At 48.0% G+C, this 25588-nt stretch overlaps 1 protein-coding gene across 4 annotated transcripts in view; it reads left to right on the top strand.

Moving 5' to 3' along the window:
* LOC118233866 (growth factor receptor-bound protein 10-like) overlaps nt 1–25588 on the top strand; it is a 77402-nt gene that overhangs the window by 32694 nt on the left and 19120 nt on the right. For all 4 annotated transcript variants that reach the window (XM_035429914.1, XM_035429918.1, XM_035429916.1 and 1 more), the window contains 2 exons: nt 6424–6646; nt 8974–9109. In XM_035429914.1, coding sequence (XP_035285805.1) covers nt 6424–6646; nt 8974–9109 — 359 coding nt within the window. The remainder of the gene's footprint in view (nt 1–6423; nt 6647–8973; nt 9110–25588) is intronic.

The following is a 25588-nucleotide window of genomic DNA, read 5'->3' as shown; positions in this document are numbered from 1 at the left end:
GGTAGGTATGCTCAAAATATCTGTCCACAATATCACAATTCATAAGTAAAAATAAATAAATAAATAAAATCTTCATTATCTTATGAAATTGGTGCGTAAACCAGGCAGCTACGTTTGATATGGCTGATTTGACGTGTTTAAAAGTGGTTTACGGTCTGTTGGGTAACTATGGGGAATCATGGCTTCATATTTTCCATTTGTGTGTTAATAGTGAACAGCTCAGGCTGCCTCCTGGGGATTTTTCAAATTAAGAGCACAATTCATTTCTAATGTGTTCAACTTGTGTAATTATTATTTAGCTGATTTTTTTAACTTTTTGTGTCAACACCAGTGGCAAAATTAAAGAGGCTTTATCTTCTTAGTCAAGACATTGTACTTATTTGATTAAATTTCACACCTTTCTGCAGATGATAGTTTCAACCCCTGCCAGGGTTCCCCTCTCGTGAACCATTTGTGTCATCGCACTATTGTAAATTCTTCAGCGCACAATATCAGATTACTGTTTTATGAAGGAACACGCGGCCAGAGTGGCCTGCAGCTGCCTGGCTGGGAAACAAAGGCAGGCAAAGTACAGACTTTATCATCTGCTGCTCTTTCTACGAACCGCATCTCCACTGAGTGAGTGAGTGAGTGAGTGAGTGAGTGAGTGAGTGAGTGAGTGAGTGAGTGAGTGAGTGAGTGAGTGAGTGAGTGAGTGAGTGAGTGAGTGAGTGAGTGAGTGAGTGAGTGAGTGAGTGAGTGAGTGAGTGAGTGAGTGAGTGAGTGAGTGAGTGAGTGAGTGAGTGAGTGAGTGAGTGAGTGAGTGAGTGGTGTTTTAACATGTTGGATTGTCTGTTAAATATGAGTAAATGAGTAAGTGTGAGCTTGATTAGTGTGCTTATGATTGTGAATGTGTGTGTGACTGAATTTGTGTGAGAGTGGATGTGATTGTGAGTGGGTGTGTGACTGAGAGTTAGTGTGAGCGCAGATGTGATTGGGTGTGGGTGTGTGAATGAGAGTTAGTGTGAGGGCCGATGTGATTGGGTGTGGGTGTGACTGAGAGTTGGTGTGAGAGCGGATGTGATTAGGTGTCGGTGTGTGACAGTGAGTTAGTTTGAGAGCGGATGTGATTGGGTGTGGGTGTGTTAAGGAGAGTTAGTGTGAGAGTGGATGTGATTGGATGTGGGTGTGTGACTGAGAGTTTATCAGCGTAAATGAGACTTAATATTTCTTAATAATATGAAAACTTAAATTATGTTAATCTGCGAACAACATTAGCTATCAATCTGATGATTGGAAATTAATAATTGTTACTCGGCACTATGTTATTACAGAAAATAGGCTAATCCAAATGAGAAAATTGAGAAAGCTTAACTATTTATTTAGGTAGCTCGCTAATATCGGTTTGGTTAAGTTCAGCTACCTGGCTGACTTTACTTGCCACCTACTGATACATCCAGGATGTGAATTGATTGGTAATCATCCTTAACTTAATGAGCTCAATTAATATCAATAAGATGATCTAATGGTTATTTTATTTGATCTAAAGGTGTGGATATTCCAGTGGTGTGTGCGCCCTGCGAACGATTGCCGACCTGTCTAGGGTGTGTTCCTGCCTCTCACCCAATGCACGCTGGGATAGGCTCCAGCACCCCCTGTGACCCTGACCAGGAATTACATAATGGATGGATTGTGTGGTACAATGGACTATGAATTTGGTAAAAGGTCCATTATCCAATACTACTGTCTCAGAGAGTGTTACACTGGCTTGCCTGAGAATAAAATGTCTCATCGATAGTGACCTGTCTGCCGCCCTCATGATAGAGTGCATACTCAAGTTTCATTTGCGTTTGAAAGTGTGGAGAATGCAACAGGAAGCCCTTGGCAAAGCAGTTCATAGTTCTGTGTGCCAGTTATAGCGCCTGAGCAAAGCTGGCATAGCCTACTGTGATGTGTGAGGGTCGGGTGTATCTGGAGCAGTGGCAGTCCTGATTCCTGGAGCTGCGATGGGCAGCTGTGGTTCGGGCTAACGGTGCGTGAGTCTGAGTGTGTCCATGTGTTTTTGTGATCCATCCAGCAGGTCATGTGGAATATGAATATGGAGTTGTGCTGTGAGTGTTGTGGGAAAAGTCGGTGACAGTTGATGGTTTCAAATGTCCATGCAGGCACCAGAAGGCAAAGAAAGCTCTCCGGCACCGCATTGAGAGCACAGGTGCTGGAGGTAGAAAACCAGCACTGCACACGGCCTCTCGAGATGGCTTTGAGATTTGTGTGCGAGTAACCTAACCTCACAACCGTCGCAGAAATGCAGGAACATGAGATATTTTCAGCCACCCCCTCCATTAATGTCACCCTTAACCGAATTCCATTTTTGCAGTGGTCCGCAGAGGTGGAGATTATGAACGATTCTGCCCTGCTGTTGGGCCCTTATGGGCTGTCATGTATTAGTGAGTTATGTCAGGATCACTTTAGGGGGCTGTTTCTTGAGCCATTATTCCAAGCTGAAATAATGCTTTAAGAAACATAATTATTCAAAGGTCAAATAATGGGTCAGCCGGCTAACTTTTGTTGATACTGTGGACTAACTCTGCCTTTCCCATTTTGGGAAACAAAGCTTATTTCCATGGCAATGTTGGCAGTGTTTTAAGCCAACTCTGCAGTGTGCTAACTCCAAGTTTTCCTGGCTGTGGGTTTAAATTGAGGTTGATGCAGCCAGTTAAATCAGATAATCTCCATTCCGACAAACTGACACGACTTTGGTAGAATCATCGGGGCTGGAAGATTTAGAAACGTATAAAATCAGAATTAAAGTGGAATGCACGACTAGATCTAAAAAATAAAATAAATGTACATACATTATTTTAATTGCGTTATTATGAGATATAGTCATTTAGCAGATGATTTACCAACTTACAAAAGCGCATTTCACATAACAAGTAAACTTCACAAAAGCTAGAGATATGTAAACTTACAAACAGTGCCAACAGCAAGGTACATGCATTAAGACATGAGATAAAGTGATAAAGGTGAGGAAATGTTTGATTATTAAAAAAGAAACATTGATGTGTACTCTGATAAGGCTGTGAATACATCTTCATGGTTGTTTGGGAGAGGTTATTACACTACCTGGGGAAGAGACCCAGTTAATATGTGTGTGCCTGCTTTCAACCCCCTTTGAAGAAAAAATCCAATAAACATGCAGTGTGAAGTAGTTGATAAATCATTGTGTTGTATTTCAGATTTCTATTTCTTTGACATCTTAGTCATTTTCTTGTTTGTATTTTTTGCTTTCATTTATATTATTACATTCAAGTTCAAGCTAAAATCAGAGAAAAGTACTTGATGTCAAAGGTGTTCTTTCAAATAAATGATCTGAAAGACACTGAGGTCTATAGGGTTCCGCAGTGGTTGAAACTATAATTTTCATTTTTTTTGGTGTATGGTGGCATCTAGTGGTAAAATTTTAGACTGCAGTATATTCATTTTTGGCTGGATCGCAACAGTGGATGTCTGCGACTGAGTGATGAAGTTGCACCATTGGTCGGCCGGATGAAGTGTGTTAAGTCCAGCCATATACTAGGTTTTGACCTGGTCTTGTTTAAAGGGATGTGTATGTGGAGTACTAGATACTGTGCCAGCTAAAAACATGGTATTTTTCCATTTTGAAGCTTGATAGGCATATTTCACAAATATAATGGATAGATAATTATGTGGCTTTTAAATTCTCTGTGTTCATTAACTCTTTAGATGCATACTTTTCAGTTTAATAGAGTCTCAGCCCTCTGTCCATGTTGTAAGTGGACTTTTAAAAGGAGTATCGGTCACTCGAAAAACGAAAAAACGCCGAAAAACGACATCACCACAGGAGTGCCTTCATACCATTTTATGGAAACAGTTGCTCTTCATGCACCGGTATTATTCCTAACAGAGGATGGCGATTCATTGTCCAATTAATTGGCCTTCTTAGTTCTAATATATTTTGTAATTTGCCCAAAACTTGTTTCCTCTTGTTTGTGTTTTTTCACTTTTGCTACACAAGTTAAACCTTACGGGATCTCAGTCACAGCTGTCCTGGTTTGTTTCACAGCCCAGAATCCCTTTGAGGAATGCAGGGGGTTATGTGCGGGCTTTGGGATTCTCACACAGAGCAGCTCTCAGGATATGAAATGCCAGGATACAGGTCTTGCAAAATAACTAAAAATGAAAAAACTGTAAAACTGAACTGCTGATTGTAGCTTAGCAACTGAACAAAGACCAATCAACAAAGTCCCAAACTTTGATTCTTTGAAGCGCCAGTGGTTTTAAAATTTTTTTTTTTTTCTTCTTCAGAAAAACTACATTAAAGCAAGTGGCTCTGGGGTAAAAATAGTGTTTGTTCTGAAGAAGGTAGCACTTGAAAATAATTAGAAAGTTAATCACAAAAGAACTCAGGCCAGCTGTACAATAGTACCAGAGTTACCATCAGTTTGAAGCACAGAGACAATTAAAGCCTAATATGATGACTTCAGATTCTGCCTCTAATTAGCGTGGCACCTTTTCACTGATACCCTGCTCTTATGAACATTAATGATGTGACATGGAAAAAACAGCTCCTACCTCCAATATTCTGGGGTGCTTTCTGCCATTTGTGTGTATGCTGTAATTTGTGTGTGTGTGTGTGTGTGTGTGTATGTGTGTCTTTGTGTGTTTGGGGGAGGGGGGTGATATGGGTAATCTGTACTGGGTGATGTGTACAGGGTGCATATGTAGGATGATCTACAGGTTAATATATATAGGCTGACGTATCCCAGATGATGTATGTAGGGAGATGTGGGTGATGTATGTGGGGTGGTGTAGTCAGGGTGATGTATGTAGGGTGGTGTAGTCAGGGTGATGTATGTAGGGTGGTGTATTCAGAGTGATGTATGTAGGGTGGTGTAGTCATGGTGATGTATGTAGAGAGGTGTAGTCAGGGTGATGTATGTAGGGTGGTGTATTCAGGGTGATGTATGTAGGGTGGTGTAGTCAGGGTGATGTATGTAGGGTGGTGTATTCAGGGTGATGTATGTAGGGTGGTGTAGTCATGGTGATGTATGTAGGGAGGTGTAGTCAGGGTGATGTATGTAGGGTGGTGTAGTCAGGGTGGTGTATTCAGGGTGGTGTAGTCAGGGTGATGTATGTAGGGTGGTGTAGTCAGGGTGATGTATGTAGGGTGGTGTAGTCATGGTGATGTATGTAGGGAGATGTAGTCAGGGTGATGTATGTAGGGTGGTGTATTCAGGGTGATGTATGAAGGGTGGTGTAGTCATGGTGATGTATGTAGGGTGGTGTAGTCATGGTGATGTATGTAGGCTGGTGTAGTCATGGTGATGTATGTAGGGTGGTGTATTCAGGGTGATGTATGTAGGGTGGTGTAGTCAGGGTGATGTATGTAGGGTGGTGTATTCAGGGTGATGTATGTAGGGAGGTGTAGTCAGAGTGATGTATGTAGGGTGGTGTAGTCAGGGTGATGTATGTAGGGTGGTGTATTCAGGGTGATGTATGTAGGGAGGTGTAGTCAGGGTGATGTATATAGGGTGGTGTAGTCAGGGTGATGTATGTAGGGAGGTGTAGTCAGGGTGATGTATGTAGGGTGGTGTATTCAGGGTGATGTATGTAGGGAGGTGTAGTCAGGGTGATGTATGTAGAGAGGTGTAGTCAGGGTGATGTATGTAGGGAGGTGTAGTCAGGGTGATGTATGTAGGGCGGTGTGGTGTGGCCCCAGGCTTTGGGTCTCTCTCCGCAGCGGGAGGATTGCGTTTCACTGTCTCCAGTCAGACAGGAGCCTGGTGATAAGAGTCTTCTCCACATCGCTCCTGCAGTCCTGGCACACAAGCTGATTCATGACTTTAATAACAGAGGGGTATATATTGCTGATATTTTATGGCTGCTTAGTTCATTCTATATTTAGCCATTTTATTTATGGAACAAAAATAGGCAGGCTGCATTTTGAACACGCATTAACGCACTCTTGTTTTTCGGAAGTCAATTTATTCATTAAGTCACCTTTTCATTTTAATATCAAGGTCGTTTAAACCTTTTTCTTCTGACCAAAGGGCTGTGGTGTTTAGAATCCTTAATTTTCTTTATGTTCTTGTCTTTTGTGGCAGATCACAGTCTGAGACATAATAATATCCTCATACCTTGGCACCCCACTTTCTTCAAAATAAATTCTCTAGAACCTGCTGCAGCTTCCACAGACAGGTTTAGATTACCATGCATCTACGTGCAAAGTATGGTGAGACCAAGGAGGGGAAAAAAATGATTTAACAAACTGTAGCCATATTTTGGAATATTACTGCGGCTTGCTTTTCACTGTTTAAGTGGTGCTGCATACTCAAAGGCCTGTAGGCGCGTTCCAGGGGTACAGTATGTTAGTGAGCACAGGCTTTGTATTTATTTCTGTTTTTTGTTTCTGCCGGGCAGAGGACGACGTGGACCTGGAGGCCCTGGTGAACGACATGAACTCCTCCTTCGAGAGCCTGTACTCCTCATGCGGCGTGGCAGCAGAGTCCGCCCCCCTGCTCCAGAACGGACAGCTTCACCGGGCGCATGGCTCCGCCCACCGGCCGGGCCCCGCCCCGCTGCAGCCCACGTCCCCCAAACAGAAGGTCCGCCGGTCCCAGCCCATGCACATTCTCGCCGTCAGGTACGGACCCCGTCCTCACTGCTGTAGCCGGGTGATGCTCTTACCGCTCTCGTCTCTGTTAGAGATTGCTTGCAATGTTACTGATTATTCTTACCACTGTCATGAGAAATCAATCTAAGAACAGGTCGAACAGCAACAGATTTTGAATTAGGAAACTTTCACATTGTTCCCCAGTTGTTGCCCCCCCCCCCCCCCCAAGTTTTTCACCCCAGTCCCACCCCCAAAACCTCAGGTATTACCACCCTCTAGCCTAGCAGCCAGAGAACCACATCATGGATACTCTTACTCATGGGTCATGTGTGAAGTAGGCTACGTGGCATTAAATTCAAAGACCACCACCAAAAAAAAGAAAGAAAAAGAGAAGCTAATCATGTGTCCTTTACTGTAGTAGATTCTAAAAGCTCTAATTAAACCATCAGTAGGCCTACCCACTGCTTCTCAGCACTGTCATCTGGATGTGAACTACTAACCTGACAGGCTTTGATTAAATCCCCCGTTCTCGCTACCTGTCAGTGGTTCCGACTGGATGTGAACTAATAGCCTGCCGGTCTTTGAAGCCGCGGTACCTGCTCTCGGTCGGTAGCTCAGTCTGGCTGAACTAATAACCCGACGAGCTGCTCCAGCGTCTCCGCGCCGCCTCGGGGGATAACGAGACGCATCGCCCCGTTTTCCCGCCGGTTCCGTCTGGGTTCACGCCAAGGTTACTCCTCAGCGCCGACCGGCCGATAACACCGGGGCTGCCGCTCAGACTCAGCGCCTTATTAAACTTTCAGAGTTCGGAAGAAAGCCGAGCGCCTCTCCGGAGTCGATGGCAGTCCGCGGGCGAGCATTACTTTATAACGGACAGCAAACTTCACCCTCTTTAAAAAAAATTTTTTTTTGATCGAACAAGTCATCGGAAAACACTCCCGGAGTTTAAGCGAGCTCCTTTCGCATCTCTGTGCTTCACACCACTTTGATGGATATTGCTGCTAATCAAAAGACCTCCCTTCCGTAGCGCACTGCTGCAGAGCTGAAGGTATTCTAACGAGCGGGTATGCATTTTTTAACAGCAGTTCGGTGATGTCATCTGATAAAGTGGTCGCGAACCCACGCGTTGCGCCTGACTTTAAAATATTCTTGTTTATCTGCTATTCTTTTTCAGTTCTTTAAGAACTGTCACCGTGCGGTCGGTTTTCAGCGGGTTCTTTTTCTACTTTGTCGGATGCTGCGTTCAATACATAATAAACCCCTTCAGCGATTCCTTTCATCATTTTACCGGGCGAAAGAATAATGCTTTCCTTCGCTGCTGCAGTTTTGACATGTGAAACTAAAACTGAAATTGAAATTAATGTGAAAGTTTTTTTTTTTGTGGGAAAATTCTTGTTTGTGTTTGAAAACAAACCCCAGGGACAAAGTTGGTTGGACACACCGGCTTCACGCAAGGGCCTGGAGTAACTCAACATTTGTTCTTAACTACACCCTGCATTCAGTCACACTTGTCTTTAACTTTGGCCTGGATTCGGTCACAATTTGTCCTCAGCCCTCCTGTTGTTTTCAGGGTCAAAATGACCCTGAAATCTTGAGTTTAACAGCAGTGAAAAGTGAAACCCTTAAAATTGTATTTTTTTTCAACATGAAATTTGATGGCTTTTCCTTGTGTGATTCTGCCATTAGAAGAAATGAAACATTGCCCTTTTTTATATTTTTATGAAAGCGATACACCATCAGGGTGCAAAGATCTTATGCCTCTTTTTTTAAACCATGCAGTTTTGAAATCAGAAGACATAATCAAAGTTATGTGCTGCACAATTATAACACCAAAATAATCAATTATGACTTGTGTTTTGCTGTAAAAGGGACTGTTGTACACCAAAGAAAAGTAGTCTCTGGACTGTGAAGTCAGGAAGCAGTTATTCACAGATGTATTTATGAGTAACAGGTTGTTCCTACCGGTAAAATAGGTATTTAGGGTTTAAAATTCAATTAAGAGGCTTTATCACTGGGGGTCTGGTGATGGTGGGTTATTTTTGACCCTTTGGACATGGGGTGCATGCAAAATACGAAGAGAACACATGGGTTAACTTTGATTTCAAGTAGTTTGCCAGGGTAAGTCTGGTGATGATGCGGAAACAAACGCTTATATTTACTTGTGAGTTCAAGTGAAGAACAAATGACGGTTGAATCCAAGCCAGAGTAAATGGAGCTCATAAATCTATGAGAACTTTCTCAGGTTCCCTGGATTAAACAGTTCCCAGAAGCACACAGCCTCGTGAGGTGCTCAGTAACTCTCTCCTTGAAGCTGTGAAGTCTGTTTGTGTCCCCTAACCGCCCTGCGTCCCCCACAGGAGACTTCAGGAAGAGGAGCTGCGGACGTCTTCGCTCCCCGCCATCCCCAACCCGTTCCCCGAGCTCTGCAGCCCGGCCGGCTCGCCCGTCCTCAGCCCGGGATCCTTACCTCAGTGTCAGCCCTCCGGCACATACGTAAGAGCCGCCCCCGCCCCGCCCCATCCCCATCCCCCGCCCCGCCGTGCGCTGAGGGAGGCCGCGGAACAGCCGCTTAAACAAACGCTGCTACCGCTACAGCTTTCTGAAAGGCCTGTCCGCCCTGTTCCCTGATGCTTAGGGTTGTGTGCGGACGCTACGTCCCTCTGTTGTGGCTCTTAATCGGGTTCAGAAGTCTCCCCGGGGTCACAGGGTGCTTGTGTATTGCCCTCTCTGTGGGTTTTATTCACTTTCTTGGCCGCACCACATTACTGTGGCCTTTTAATTGCGTAATTTCACACGCAATTGTGATGTAAGCGTCATCTAACTACACAGGCACAATTAGGTTTTGATTTTTCTGATTAGTACAGATTAGGGAGGCGTGCCTGGGTGATGCTCTCATAGTGTAATCTTAGCGCTTGCTCGTTCGGTTAGAGCCAGAGGGCATTTTCCTGCGTGCGATTCACGCGAAACTGAGGGGGAGAGACCTGGCCCACACGCTCAGCCGTTTGTGCTCGTGGGCCGCACAGGCGGCTCCACCTGTAAAGTGTGGCACCCATCCAAGTCCAGGCACGCCTGGTGCCTCTCCTCTGCACTGAGGATTTCTCTCCCTCTCTCTCTCTTTCTCTCTCTCCCCCTCCCCCTCTCCCTCTCTTTCTTTCTCTCTCTCTCCCTCTCCTTCCCTCTTTTTCCATTTCTGTCTGTTTCTCTCCCCCCTTTCTCCCACTCTCTCTTTCCTTCTCTTTCTCTCTTTCCCTTTCTCTCTCTCTTCCTCCCCCTCTATCTCTCTTTCCTTCTCTCTCTCCCTCACTCTCCCTCTCTATCTCTCTCTGTCTCTTTACTTCTCTCTCTCTCTCTCTCTCTCCCCCTCTCCCTCTCTCTCTCTCTCTCTCTCTCTCCCCCTCTCCCTCTCTCTCTCTCTCTCTCTCTCTCCCTGGGTGGTATGGTGGTGAAATCACTGCGTAATTAGAAGCTTGATGGATCAGCCTCTCCTTGTGTTTAGAAGCCTGACATAATGAGTGCGATTAGCGTGAGGTAATCCTGCAGACACTGCGGAGGGGTCATCCCCAGCAGCTCGCAGCCAGCTGGAAGGGCCCACATCAGCTTTTGTGATTTGTATGTTTGCATAACTGGTTTTCGGAGAACCAAATTATTAGCTTTTTTTTTTTTTTTTTAATTCCCATGAGGAGAGTGGGAGTTGATCCGCTCCAGCAGCGATGTGTAGCAGCATTGTATGGAAAGCCAAAAGGGCCAGAATTCGCCCAAGCATTCTTCAGCCTCTCAATGCAGAATGAATTTACCACCAGGTGTAAATGAATGCTATGTACTGTAGGAGCGTGTTCTCCATTTGTTCATGCCAGGCGGTGACAGAACGGCATCTATGAACTGTAGCTGACAAATATAGTATTTAGAATCGAGAGACCAGGAAAGCCTGGCGAATCATGACCCTTTTGGCTTTCCATAGCAGGGGCCACAGTTGAAAGCGGCTGAAGTTTAGGCTCCATTGAGCGTGTGTGTTTTGCATGGTCAGCGCCCGTTTTTTTCCACATTCATTAATTAGTCGGCTCAAGGTAAATTGTGAAGTCCGTTGTGGTTGTGTTATTCAAACACAACAGGGTTTATGGCTTTCTGTTTGCTCATCATTCTTTTTAAATGGGAATTTTTTTTTTTACATTAATCAACAGAGGAAATCAGGTCAGCCAAAAGCAGGACTCAAAAACAATGATGAGAATGCGCATTTGGACCATAACAGGAAATGGATACAGCCATTCATTCTGCAATTTTGAAGAAAAACAGGACAGAATAGTTGGCCTGTGAGAAATGAGTCATGAAAAAGAGGTGGGGGGGAAACAAAGTATGTGGTTATTGTGGCCACCTTATCTTAGCTTCACCACAGATCTACAGTATCTTCAGAGAAACAAAAGCGCCATATAGCCCATTAAAGCAAATGTCCGCCAGTCATGTTGGCAGTGCCATTTTTACAGGAAATGCTCTCATTATCAGCGATATACAGGCAGGGTTTGCCTCGAGTTTCACCCAACTGCTGCGGTACACAGCCTTCACTCTCTGAAGCCTCATTCTTGCACTATTTGCATAGTGACCGTGTACAATGCCAGCGTAGTGCGTGGGTCATGCAGGTTGTTTGTTAAGAGGGAGATTAGATGACCCGCGCACAGACAGACATGCAAAGCGCGTGAGACGACGGGCAGGAAAAGACGAGGTGAGTCCAGACAGCGTACAGGACTCTGTGGCGCCACGATGCCATCGCACGAAGGGCTTGTTTAGAGTCGCGCGGCGAAGACCTGTCCGGTTTCACACGGCCGTTTCCTTGAGAAGAGGATCTGGAGCGGACGGCCCTTCCCTGCCTCCGCGCGTTTGTTTCCGCTCCCGCGTCCCCCCTGCGTCGCCCCCCCCCCCCCCCCGCCGTCTCGCCGGGGTCCGGCTTTCCTTCCAGCGCCACCTAAAAAAGGAGGCGAGCGCTTCCCTTTCACACGCGCTCCGCTGCGGTCCAGCGGCCCCCCCGTCCCCGCCCTTCCTTCCTTGGGAAGATCCCGTCCGTTCTTTTTTCCGTCCCACAGCAGCCTCCTCAGCGCCTCCGAGCCGTTTCCACGCGACTTCCCGAAGCCCCTTTCCCGCCCCCAAGGTTAGACGCCCACGTCCTGGAAGGAACTCTTATTTTCCACCGCTTTAGTCTGCCGCACACGCGTCTGAGCCTGGCGCTCTTGATGAGTTTTCGTTTCTCCGTTATGCCGAAAAGAGTGGCTTCTTACGGCAGGTGATTTGGCCCCTTGTGGTTTGGCTCATCTGAATGCATTTTGAATGGACTTTGATGTGGCACGTTAGCGTGTTTGAACTGGCACTTTGTGACTCATGTGTCGGCACCGTAACCCGTGTGGTTTCGTCCTGAAAGTACCATGACGGCGCACACTGACACACTGTCACATGTATCTTAATTTGACTAGTGACTCACTCCCTTTTTAACCTGTGGCCTATCAGCAGATTATTTGAGTGCGCTATAGTTAGCCTCCCTGGAAATTGACACAGAGTCACGCAAGGTCGAAGCAGAACTGCGTAATCAGTCTCTTGGGTTGCTAAGTCAAGTGGCGACACTGGTGAATACTATGGGAAAACTAGTATTTTCTTAATTGGGTCCACTTGGAGTTGTTTCACTCCTTACTGTGAGGGGCTGTTGGTTATTCTAAAATGAGATCTTAAGTAATCGGGTGTGAAACTTGTTTCGATATTTAACAGAATGTTTGGAAGGACCTGGATTTGATTTGTCACGGCAGAACCCCTCTTGGTTTCATTTGCGTACATTAGGCTGTGTAATCGTGTTTGGGCCCATAGAACCTCAGTCCACTGGCACATGACATTGGTCATGTTAGTTCATTGGTGCCATTGTAAGTACAGTGGCCTGTGTGTCTGCTCTGCTGTGTTCCTAAAGGGTTAAGATTTCCACTGGCTCATGTTTGCTTACGTCTCATACCTGGTTTTTGGTTCTTAAGAAAGTGACATCAGAACAGCCTTTCTCTGTCACCAGATCGAGCCCCGGGCGCTGGTTGGTGACAGGTTAATTATCCTGCTGAATATCTGGATGCACGACTGATACTGAAAACCAAGCCCTCATTAAGTATACTTCTAAAAGTTCTGAAAGTCATTATAGTATTCCCTCCATAACTATGAAAGGAAGGTCATGACATTGTTATTGTATGATAGCCAGTGTGTTCGATGAAGCTAAACTGACAGCCCTCGGCAACTCTCCTGCCAAGTTCGCAAAGCCAAAAATTCAGAACTGTTTTTTTTTCCCCCCTGAAAAACACAACGGTGCTGGCAGGGAAAGAGCCGGTGGCCATCGGAAGGCTCTCTGCTGAAGCGCTGTGCTGGGCTGAGTGGGAGGGTGACCGCTGCAATGTGGCTCTCAGTCTCCGGGGTGCAGAGCCTTGATGAAGCCCAGATTTACAGGATCCGCAGCGTGTTTGCTAACAAATCGGTCATCGGTTTAGCGTCGCAGCTACATATCAACTTATTAAATGTGATCGCTGCTTCCCCCCCCCACCGTGCCAAGTTCACTGAAAGAAGAAGTGTGGCTCGCGTTAAGGCGCGTGCTTTTTCCTAACGCCAGATGGCTTGCCATGACAGTAAGCTGGCACTGTTTATTACTCTTTTATTTTGCGGGGTCCGCTCTTGTCTGTGGAAGAGAAGCTGATTCATAATTCGCATTGCGAGCGAGGAAGGACTGAACTGCACCGCAGCAGTGAAGCACGTTTACCTGTGTCACGCGAGCCTTAGCCATTCCCTTCAGAAACCGTTCGCAGCTTTCGCTAAACATCTACATAGAGTGGCTGTTAGTTTGCATCGCAGCTAAAACAGAGCACTTTTATTGTATGCGATTGCTGCTTTGTGTGAACTTATGGGGGGATGAAACTGTTTTTGAACACGGAGGGTGCTTAGCCGGACAGACGGACGCCACGACGGAGTTAACGCTTCTTTCCGAGGACGCTGTACGCACGCACGCCACGCGCCCCGTTCAGTCAGACTTTGCCTGAATTTGGTTTTTGGTTTTGGGCGGTGCAGAGACCTGTCTGAGCGGCGGGGGCGGGTCCCAGCGCGGTTTTGCGAGCGTGCGGTGGCACTGGCGTCGCTCTCACGCACACCGCGCTGGCCTCAGCTTCGCTCTTACATCATGTAGCAGTTCTGCAGGGGTTTTGGGCTTTCTATTTTCTACCTTAAACCCTCTTGGGGGCAGCTTACTGCCACTTTCTGTTCTGATGTATTTTTTTTTTGGTTTGACATTTTTAAAATATGTATGTGTCTGTGTTCTTTAATTATGATCGTTTTTTGTAAGACACTGTCATAACCCAACAAATTGCTTGCTGTGGCGGGAGCTCCATTCTTTATTAAAACGGGCTTGGGTGTTATGAAAAAAAGGGAAAATGTTTTGTATGGAAATTTCCTTTTGCCTACAGCGCAATGTGAACTGTGGATGACTGAACCCCTGGTACCTCGGTTATTATTAAATCTCCCTCACAATTTGACAAAACTTGTACCGCGTATATATTTTAGTTGTCACATCAATCATCCATCTTGGAGTGCTTCTCCAGGAGTTTTTTTTTTTTTGCTGCAGTTGAAAGGCTTTCTTTCTTTCTCCATGGGTGTGGATGAAAAGATAATCTTGGTGTGGTGTGATTGCCATTCGTAGCCTTTGATACATCGTCATTGTCCTCGTTCTTTTATTAACCGGGTGCTGCAGCGGTTTTTTCACTGGGTGAGTCTCGCTGTTTGGAGATCTTGCCTGGCAGAAGTTTTCCTAAAATATGTCTCCCAATTGCTTTTGAAATGAATGTGTGGTTCCAGCCGCACTCAGCAGGAGAAACGCTTGCGCCTACGCTGGCATACTGTTCGTTCACGCGTGCGCGTGCTTTACGGGCTGCTTACGTGGGCTCACGTGTGAATGCGCACGTATTGGGACACGCGTGTGCGTACGTGTGCACTGTGCGTCCACATGCGTGTGTGCGTGTGCGCTGTGCGTCCACAAGCGTGTGCGTACATGTGTGCTGTGCGTCCAGAAGCGTGTGTGTACGTGTGCGCTGTGCGTCCACACGCGCGTGTGTGTGTGTGCGCTGTGCGTCCACCAGCGTGTGTGTGTGTACGTGTGCGCTGTACGTCCACACGTGTATGTGTGTGTGTGTGTGCGCTGTGCGTCCACCAGCGTGTGTGTGTGTACGTGTGCGCTGTGCATCCACAAGCGTGTGTGTACGTGTGCGCTGTGCGTCCACACGTGTGTGTGTGTACGTGTGCGCTGTGCGTTCACACGCATGTGTGTGTGTGCGCTGTGCGTCCACACGCATGTGTGTGTGTACGTGTGCGCTGTGCGTCCACACGCATGTGTGTGTGTACGTGTGCGCTGTGCGTCCACACGCGTGTGTGTGTACGTGTGTGCTGTGCGTCCACACGCATGTGTGTGTGTACGTGTGCGCTGTGCGTCCACAAGCGTGTGTGTACGTGTGCGCTGTGCGTCCACACGTGTGTGTGTATGTGTGCGCTGTGCGTCCACACGTGTGTGTGTGTGTACGTGTGCGCTGTGCGTCCACGCGCATGTGTGTGTGTACGTGTGCGCTGTGCGTCCACCAGCGTGTGCGTACATGTGTGCTGTGCGTCCAGAAGCGTGTGTGTACGTGTGCGCTGTGCGTCCACACGCGCGTGTGTGTGTGTGCGCTGTGCGTCCACCAGCGTGTGTGTGTGTACGTGTGCGCTGTACGTCCACACGTGTATGTGTGTGTGTGTGTGCGCTGTGCGTCCACCAGCGTGTGTGTGTGTACGTGTGCGCTGTGCATCCACAAGCGTGTGTGTACGTGTGCGCTGTGCGTCCACACGTGTGTGTGTGTACGTGTGCGCTGTGCGTCCACACGCATGTGTGTGTGTGCGCTGTGCGTCCACACGCATGTGTGTGTGTACGTGTGCGCTGTGCGTCCACACGCATGTGTGTGTGTACGTGTGCGCTGTGCGTCCACACGCGTGTGTGTGTACGTGTGTGCTGTGCGTCCACACGCATGTGTGTGTGTACGTGTGCGCTGTGCGTCCACAAGCGTGTGTGTACGTGTGCGCTGTGCGTCCACACGTGTGTGTGTATGTGTGCGCTGTGCGTCCACACGTGTGTGTGTGTGTACGTGTGCGCTGTGCGTCCACGCGCATGTGTGTGTGTACGTGTGCGCTGTGCGTCCACACACGCTGGGGCGCATACCGGCACGTGCCTTAGCGCCAGAGACGCACGGCTAATCAGCCTCCCGATCTGCTCCCGCCCGCCTGCTGCTGCGCAGGGACGCATGGCGGCTGGCGGGTCAGGGGGAGGGCATCGCCGCGGCCCGCCTCCTCTGCACGAGAACCCGGGGCTGAGATTTACAGCCCCCCCCACCCTCTCTGGGCACTCGGTTTCTCAGGCACCCGTTTCCCTCCTCACCGGAGAGGGGAGCAGGCAGAGGGCGCTTTTCAGTGGCGCACAGGCGTTAGGTTCCCGCCCCCTCGCCCCCTCGCCCCCTCCCCTCGGTTTCCATGGGAGGACCCCCTGCAGACCTCTCCCCTGTCTCTGCTGGCTGTTCCCCGTGGTGGCTGTGCCGGGGTTGATGGGAACGCATGGCGTGGCACAGTGTGTACCTGTGACCTTGTGACCCCCTTCGTCTGCCCACTCTGAAGGGGAAGGTGCTACTGCTCCCCCTGGTGGCTGTCAATTTCTCCCTGGCCACACTGCAGCAAAGTGTGTCTGGGAGAGTGCTGGACATATTTTGGTTCCCTGCAAGCTGGGAGATAAAAATTGTTTTCCTAATTAATAGAGGTGGTATTGTGACCGCACAGCTATTTCATCAAGTCAACGGGCATCTTCAATAATTTGGCCAAGTAATAAGAGATGTAGAAGAAATTAAACATGAGTTCAGTATTGCCTACCCCTGACGAGACCCCGTGCCTTTCAGAAGAACATCACTGTGTGCGCAGCCCGGTACGTAGCCTCTGCAGTGTTGCCTCGGTTTTCCAATTTGACCCAGGCTCCTATGAGGAGCACCCACTGCCTTTTAGACTGCAGTTCTGTTAGCCAGGGGATGTCTGTTGATTGACAGATTGGGACTGGCCATTCAGAGCTCATTGCACACACATGAGGCATTCGAACCCTTCTCTGTTTGCTTCGGGTTGTCGTCATTTGGCCCGGCGCTGCTTCTGTTTGCAGAGAGTTAACCGAGCGCAGGCTTCTGCAGGCTCTCTGAGGGAAGCCTGTGCGGGTACACAGTCTGAGAAAGTGGTAAAGCACTGCACAGATGTGCTGTGTGTTTGGCGTTTTGCAGGTGCTCGTGCTGTAGGTAGTACTGGTGGGGTTCAGTGGAGTGTGAGGACCTACAGTCGCAGAGCTGGCCTCACTTTGGGGTCTGGCTCAGAGCGTCCGAAGAGTGACATGAGCGGGCGGCCATGACAGCCCCGTCCAAACAACCCCCTCTGAAAATCACGCGCTTCTGCATACCCAGCCGTCATCGGTCCCACCCCACCCCCACACACCCCCACCCCCCCAGCTGGCCGGCCAGCCCGTGCATTATTGATTTGCTTGTCATCTCCTGTGTGTTCAGGGTAAATATTTAAGCCCTTCACAAGAGGCAGGATCCCGGTGAGCCGTGTTCCGCCGAGCCGTGTTCTCAGAAGTGAGCGTGAGCCGAGGCACGTTCCCAGAATCCGCGCGGCGAGAGGGGCCCGGGGAACGGTACGCCTGCCCGGCTCCGGCCTGGCCGCGCTCTACACCGCGTCACCTGACCCCCGAGACGCCGCCGACGAGCACAGCCTGTGCTCGCCGCTTTGAGGAGTCGCTGACAGGAACAGATCACCTGACCCCGCCCCGCCGCTTCTACCTCGCATCGAAGCCGCAATCGCTTCACAAAAACCCGGTCTTGCTCAAAGTCTGTTTTCGGTTAGAGCTGCGTGCTCAGTTACGCTGATTTGATTCCTTTCGTGCTGATTGAGTTCCGACGAGGACTTGACGTGGATTAAACAAACGCTGACTCTGTGTTGATGTAAACACGCCTCCAAAAGCAATGTTTCCTCACGCCAAATCCGTGGCAGGTTTTCGTGTGGAGACGTTAAAATAAATAAAGAGTATTCGGTTTACGGCTCAATCAGAAGTAATCAGGGGACAGCTCAGGTGAACCCAGAAACATAATAAACAGGCCCGTCTGGATCAGGTTTAAATAGCGCTGCGGTGAACTACGCTTGTGTAAATGGCTAAACTGTAAGGCCTGTAATTTATCTTGGAAAATGATGTCCGTACAGCCAGTGGGTGATGTAACGTAATGCGATAGCCTTCAGCTGTAAGTGGCATCTTACTCTACGCTGTTAGGGTACGGCTTCCATTTGCTCTGTGGAAGGCTGCATTCAGAGCAAATTTTCAAGTCCTCAGATATCATTTTGACTTGCTGCATATTTTTATGCTTAAGATTGTTCACAAAACCACACTCAGCCTCCCTGTTTGTTAGCTGGTGGGAAGTCATTGTGCAGTTTGAGCGTGCACAGGTCATAAACCCTGTCTTTCCAGGTACGTGGTGTATCACACACACACGCACACACACACACACACACACACACACACACACACACACACTCACGCGGTGCACGCGAGCCTCCACAGCGGCCCCCCCGGGGATCCCGTCCGACGCCTCGGCGGCGGGAGTACCGCTGTCGGATCCCCTGGAAGGGGGCGGTACCCTCAAACCGCGCCGGCTGCGTGCCGACGGGTGCGCGCTGGCGGCCGGCCAGCGGCGGATTAGCACGTCCCCTTGAGTTATGGAGACATGTCAGCCCGTCCAAGCTGGCCGGCGTGGAGGGGCGGGGTCGCTCATTAAAACGAATAAGCGCACATTAATGGTGTAATTAATCCTGACGTATTCGGAGCGTAATGTTTTTTCGGGAGAGAGGCGGCTCTCGGGGACGGGAGGCTTCCCCCCCCCCCCGGCGCCGGCCTCGGCGAGGGACGGAGGGGCGAAGCAGCCCGAAAGCAGCGCGGGCGGGCGAGGGTGTGCGTGCTAACCCCCCGACCTGCGATTGGCCCACATGTAATTGGGCGAGGAGCTTTGTGAGGACGCAGAGGGCAGAACTAAGTGTGAGAGGCGGTACAGTCAGACCCAGATCTCCGTGTTCCCCCCACCGGGTGCTGAAACCAAGATGGAGGCACGGGCTGACCCGGGGCGACCTGAGCCGCGGAACGCTTGTCCTCGTGGGAACGCGGCCCGGGCGGAGTTCCACCTGGGGGGGCCAGCGCGGGCGGAGTTCTTCCTGGGGGGGCCAGCGTGGGTGTCCCCAGAGAGCCCCAGCCTCTTGTCACGGTGGCCGTCAACCGGGAACAACTGTACATCAGGTTAACTAGGCAGTCTGACACCTCTGGACGGTGCGAGTTGAAGTCAGTTAACGCACTCACCTCAACTTTTTTCCTGCCCAGGCAAGAGTCTCTTTTCCCCCTCATTTTCATTTTGATGAAGTAAAAGCAGTTTACGAAAGAATTTGTAATGGATGCTTCTGTTAAACAATTTGGGACCGTTCGATTGAAATGGGGAAGCAAACCGTCCCTCAAATTTCTGGTGAAACTGGCAGCAGTGAGAAACTTTGTTGCTGACGTTGTTTGAGTATCACCTTTATTTACCATTATCACCACCTGTGCTCATTAAGATGTATGATGCATGATATGATAATTACTTACCATAATTATGTCATTATGGATCTGGGAGGAACAAAACAATAAACTATATATGATTTACAGGTAAGCATTCCTGAACTAATACTTACCTGCTGTAACTAGGTAACTAAAAATCACACATTGGCCATTAATGGCCATTAATCTCGTTTAATCACCTTTAAAAAAGAATTAGTAAATCTTTAGGTCTGGGTCAGTCAAGCAAAAGATTTTGCTTTTATGAATTAAAAGAATTTTCCTTAAGGATGCCATGAGCCAGTGTACACATGTGTTGAACATTTGGACCCTAAACAACCGTTCCCAAATGCTGGTTAATGAGAATGACCGAGGTTCAGTGACTTTTTCTCACCTTTTTGTCCAGAGGGGACGTTTTTCTGCAGACTGTCAGTCTCGCTGCGGGGAATTCGGTTCGGAGTCTGGCCTCATGTAGGTCATCGAAAAGAACACGGATACTCTGACTGCCAGTTTCTGAACAATGTGCCATGCGAGAAAGTAGGACAGCTCCGAGCTCCTCATCCAGAGCGATTTCCCCATCGTTTATAATGGTGTTAGCGATTCGGCACTATGTGTTCAATCACGGCACCAATGGCTGATGTGCATGTAGAGAGAGAGAGAGAGAGAGAGAGGGAGAGGGTGAGGGAGAGAGAGAGAGAGAGAGAGGGAGAGGGTGAAAGCGAGGGAGTGAATGAGGAGGCTGAGAAAGAGTGAGCCCGGAGTAAGTGGGAGAGGCTGAGAGAGGGGGAAGAGAAGGAGAGCAGCAGCCATAAGGGATAATCTTGGCTACTCCCCAGGTTCCCTCAATTGCAGGAACGGCGTAGCGGAATGTACAGCGTTCCCTGCGCTGAGGGTTCCTGACAGCCCGTTTATTTAAGCCCCGGCCCAGGTACTCCGTGTTCACTTGCGTTTTTATGTGCCATTTTCTTTTACGCAACCCTTTTATCGCCAGCCCACTTCATTGAGCCACTAACATGAGAAACACTTGTGGACTTGACTGCTTTTCGTCTGAAAAATTGCTACGGATGTATGGTTCAGGTTCATTGCTTTAAGGGGGTGAGAACAGTTTAATACCCCCCTCCCCCTAAATGGACTCATTTCTTAATTCCCTCTGGGAACCATCCATTGTGAGTTACTGTGTGAAACTTGCTACTAAACAAAACTGCATGTGATTTGATCTATTGTTACTGTACGGGGCAGTATGGTGGCCGTACCTGGAGCCTTGCTCTCCAGTGCAATGTCTGGCTGGAGACGGCAGGTCTGTCATCCTGGATGCCCGCAGTCAAAGGCAGTTTCATAAAATTCTCGCCTGCAGCACATCAAAGAAAAATGTTTTCTCAGCCTCTTGTTTTTTGTTACAAATTGGGCACATTCTTTCACAAAACAATGCAGCTTGGCAGGCGAGCCCCACACCATTGCCCTACGCCACTGCCCTGCCCCATAACCCCACACCATAGCCCCACACCATAGCCCTGCCCCATAACCCCACACCATAGCCCCACACCATAGCCCTGCCCCATAACCCCACACACTAGCCTCACACCATAGCCCTGCACCATAGCCCCACACCATAGCCCACACCATAGCCCTGCCCCATAACCCCACACAGAAGCCCCACACCATAGCCCTGTACCATAGCCCCACACCATAGCTCCACACTATTGCCCCACACAATAGCCCGACACATAGCCCTGCCCCATAGCCCTGTACCGTAGCCCTACGCTATAGCTCCACACTATTTCGCCACACCATAGCTCCACACTATTGCCCCACACAGACTAGCCCCACACCATAGCCCTGTACCGTAGCCCCACACTATAGCTCCACACTATTGCCCCATGCACTAGCCCCACACATAGCCCTGCCCCATAGCCCCACACCACAACCCCACACAGACTCTCAAACCCTTCAAGGCTTGGCCAGCAAGAAGAAGGTCTGACTCCAAGAAAGCAGATTTGAGCTTCTGTATCCAACTGCTGTGTTGCCTGATCCTTGAGTCTCTGTTCACTTAGCAAATAGACATTTGAGTGAACTTTCAGAGGGAGCATTTATACCATCACTTTGCATTATACTGCAAGCCTGTTTTTAGAAGGAGGGCACTCTGCTGATAAAAGTGATGTCATTAAATCGCAGCCCGCCGTTTGGGTACAGTAGCAGAGCAGTGCATAGTGCGCTGAGCTGATTGTTAAGTTCAGATGTACAGGAATGATGTCATCCTTTTTGAGTGCCAAGACACCGTCCTAGCACAGACAGCAATCCACAAATCTGCAGTGTCTGAACACTGCTGATCACTGAACTTGCTGCTGTATTTCACAAATTAATATATATAAACTTTCTTATTAGAATTTTAAATGCACTCATAAACATGTCATATTATATCATATTATGTCAGGGTGTTTCTGCAATACGTTTTAACTTTTAAAATGTATTGCAGAACACCCAAAAGAAACCAGACACATCTTCGATGGTTCTCTGCTAGAAGGCAACTATGTGAGAAGAACCACAAGGAAGGCTTTACAAATGATGGGGCATCATCCTCTGCCTTCTAGAATGTTCTTATCTCTATCATTAGCATTAATTCACTTCATCCCAGCTATTATGCAAACCTCTCATTAGGGTAATTAACTGAATGTTAAAGGGGAGGGGCCTGAAATCACTGAAGGGTTAAACGCAACAATGCGGCACTGTAAGGTGGAGTGTTTAGAGATCACGGCTAAGGTGTTGTAACTCTGGAAATTCCGTCTGAAATGGATTGCACTGGATTACATGGAGACTGGGGTGAGGGGTGGAGGTTCCATGATGGAATTCAGGGACCAGGGCCTGAGGAAGCAACCTTCTGGTGAACCGTTCCGTGGTGCGCCTATAGTCTTGCTGAGTAGGGTGGCGGTGTGTCATAGACCAAATGCGATCATCATCATGCTGTTTTATGCATATGTATAATAATAGTGCATTTCTCTTTTCGTTCTTTGTTATATCATGGCAACATTGAATGGCCGTGTAAGTGCATGACCTAAATTCAAACCCAGTGCTTCCACCCACGGCCTCTGTTTTTCCCTTATTTTGAGGGAAGTTGTTTCTAAGAAGACTGGAGACAACGGGTAGACAGTGCGAGTGTGTGGGGTCTTAATCTGCTGTATACAAAACACACACTGTTAGAACATTCTCTGAGTGGCACGAGCTCTCTCTGGTTCTTCCTACCCCCATACATTGATAGCTGGTCGTCGGTCTTCACCACCAGCACTAAAAGCCATTCTATAGCATGGGGAAATAGGACATGGACACAAGCTTATCACATGCTAACAGCTAGCCAGGAAACAGAAATGCAGCTGCTACAAAGTGCCACGTTAGCACGATTTGTGCCTGCTATGGAGCTGATATAAAACACGGCAGGCTGTCTCAACATGCTGTCATGGTCAGATCCACATATAAACTATATTGAGCAGCATTGTTTAAACGCCACGCAGGCTGAACCTTGCACTGACAGATGTTAAATAACCTGCATCGCTTTTTTTGGGGGGGTTTTTTTTTTCTCGAGTGCTTGCTGTGCAGATGGCGTAGAAAAGCACAACATGGAAAATGCCAGGGGGCAGTTATTAATTGCTCATAATGGGGGTGAAAGAGGGAAAATGTTCATAAGTAAAGTCATTCATCCATTCCGCGGTGACATGGAGGAAGTAAGGCACCCGCAGGAAAGGTCAGAGCACATTGGCTGGTTTACTTGTCAGTGGAAGGTCAAGTCAGAACAGCTCTTATTATTAATGGACCTCTCTTATTTAAGGCTCGTTTGTGGCAGTGGGCCCGAAGCTTGGGCCCCTAGCGGAAGTGGTGGGCCGAGACAGAATGGTCCGGTGACATTGGCACGATGCGTGCCCACTTTGTCTGAGCTCCTGTCCGGTGCCAGTCACTGAACCTTTGGAGTACGGCCTCGGACGCAACGTCGCTCTGCCGACAGAGCTTTCCCAATGGCCAGACGATGTGCCGTGATCGTGAGCATAAACAGTCATTCAGAAACCGGCCTTATTGTGTGCTGAAATGAAGTTTCTGTTTCCTAAATAAAAGTAAATGGGCTGTAGGAAGGAATACGGGCTTACATGGGGGTTATATAAACAAGTAATGTTTAAAATACCCTTAGGAATTTTAATTTCACTTTTAATGAACTTTTGATATTTTTTTTGTGGATGATTGTGAGTGCGTAGACAAGGGTGTGCTCTGTCTTTCATCACCCTGGAACAGGGAGGACACACCCTAGTGCATCATGGGCTTTCGTTCCTCTGAGTCTCTGTGCTCCCGGTGCATCATGGGGGTTTCTTGGCTCCAGGCAGCCGGAGAGAGCCCAGCTCCAATCCCGCCTGTGAACCGTGCAACCTAAAAAAACAAACAAAAAAAAAAACCAGCGAATGACTGGATGGCATATTTTCCACTGCAAAGATACTGAATCCCTGCTTTTATTCCCCAAAGCTTGATGAAATGAACTGGCTCAGAACGTCCTCTCTGCGTACTGTGTCCTGTCAGCTGATTTTAATTAAGTGTACTGAGTTCTCTGTGCAGGAGAATCCCCAGGGGACAAAGTTGAGATGACCAAATGTTTCTAAAAACTGTCTTTGACCACAGGATTCCGCTTACACTGCCCGGTGAACGCCTATCATTTCCCTCTGATGAAGGGAAGCGATGGTTCTTCGTGTTTGTACGTGTAGTCATTTTTTATTTATTCATTTTTTTGCATTTCTTGCCTTCCCAAACTTTCCTTAATTTAATTACGTGAGTCAGGCCGACGGCGAGCGTGCGTGCGTTTTGTGCATTTGCATTTTCCAGTTGGATTAGTTCATTAGAAAATCGTGTTTCCAGTAAACTCATCACCCTCCCGTCGCCCCAGCCTAACAGCATTAAGGCCCACGAGAGTCTCGGAGGCTGTCCGGGATCCAGAGGTCCTCTCTTCACCTCCCGTTTGTCACGGAACCTTCCGGAGCGTTGCTCAATCAAGGCCTTGTTGTCACTGGGTCCGGCTTTTCCAGCGTAATGGGGTGGGCTGGTGAAACCCAATAAATGGATTGTGTTGTGCAGGGATCCAAAAAGGTCTTTGTACATACAGTACACATCATGCACCCCCAATATACTGCAGACTCAAAGCTGGTCTTGATTGCATGATCGCCTGCATTGGCCTAGAAGGATTCCTCTTGAGATTGATTGACCATACGTTCTCTGAAAAGCATGACATCTTGAATCTAAACAGAACATGTTATCCATTTTCCCAGCTTAGTAATAGGAGCCAACGCTGGAATAGGGCTCTGAATGTGTCTGTACAGTCTGTTCTAGGTTAGATGCACTTACTGGCAGATGAGTTTTGAAAAATAAAAAGGAAAATGGTACAGTATGCATTTTGTATAACAATATAGTACAGACTTGGGTGCCCTTTGATAGCAAATCATGTTCTATGCAGCAATTATTCTGCTGTATTTTTAATTATAGGTTCATAAAAAGGTCATTTCTGTTCCAGTAAGAAATAAAAAGTTGAGGGAGAATACAAAGGACGTGAAAGCAGGCTTCTGTGAGCGGTACCTTCCTGTCACTTTCTGTTGGTAAAGAACGTATGAGAGATGACTGCCTGCAGCATTAGAAAGGAGCAGGGGTATGGAGAGGCTATTAATGAATCCACTTATCCCTGGTCTTGAATATTCCATGCAGAAAGTTTTGTTAATTACTTTTTTATTTTAAGCAAATAGATTTGTGTGAGTTGTGTGAGAGGAAGGGGACGGTGAACATATGCAAAATTCTGCAAGTGAACTCTTCTGAGGTGTAATTTATAATCTCCAATGCCACTCTGGTTATTAACCATTTATATTTACAGTACTATAAGCATCTCTATGTTTTTCTGCGAGTGTCATTAATCCTTGTCAGTTATCTTGTCCTTTCATTGCTCCCCCAGTGGAAATGAGACTCCCCTGTTTTGATGAGTCTTGCTCTGATCCTTTGAGGGGATTTTCACTTTTAAAAATTAGATCTCCTGCAGCTTCCTTTTTTGATTTCCAGCGGGTTAGAGGTTCCTGTGCCGCGGAAAAGCGTTGTGTCCAAGTGTCACCGGGACGGTTCGATCGCCGCTCGTGGGTTTGCCGGTGCGCGTGAAACGCAGTGTCTGTTACTTCATTTGCTTTGAGCCAACTTTATGGTCATAACCGGTTATAACCGGTTCTGGCGTTGCACAGTCAACGAGGAGGTGTTGCAGCGCGAACAGAACCCAACGCGTAAAACCTGCGAACTGTCTACATTTCAGG

The sequence above is a fragment of the Anguilla anguilla genome, chromosome 8 (genome assembly GCF_013347855.1).
Source record: "Anguilla anguilla isolate fAngAng1 chromosome 8, fAngAng1.pri, whole genome shotgun sequence".
NCBI classification, from domain to species: Eukaryota; Metazoa; Chordata; class Actinopteri; order Anguilliformes; family Anguillidae; genus Anguilla; species Anguilla anguilla.
The sequence above is the reverse complement of the archived record's forward strand: the minus strand, read 5'-3'. Positions and strand labels throughout refer to the sequence as shown.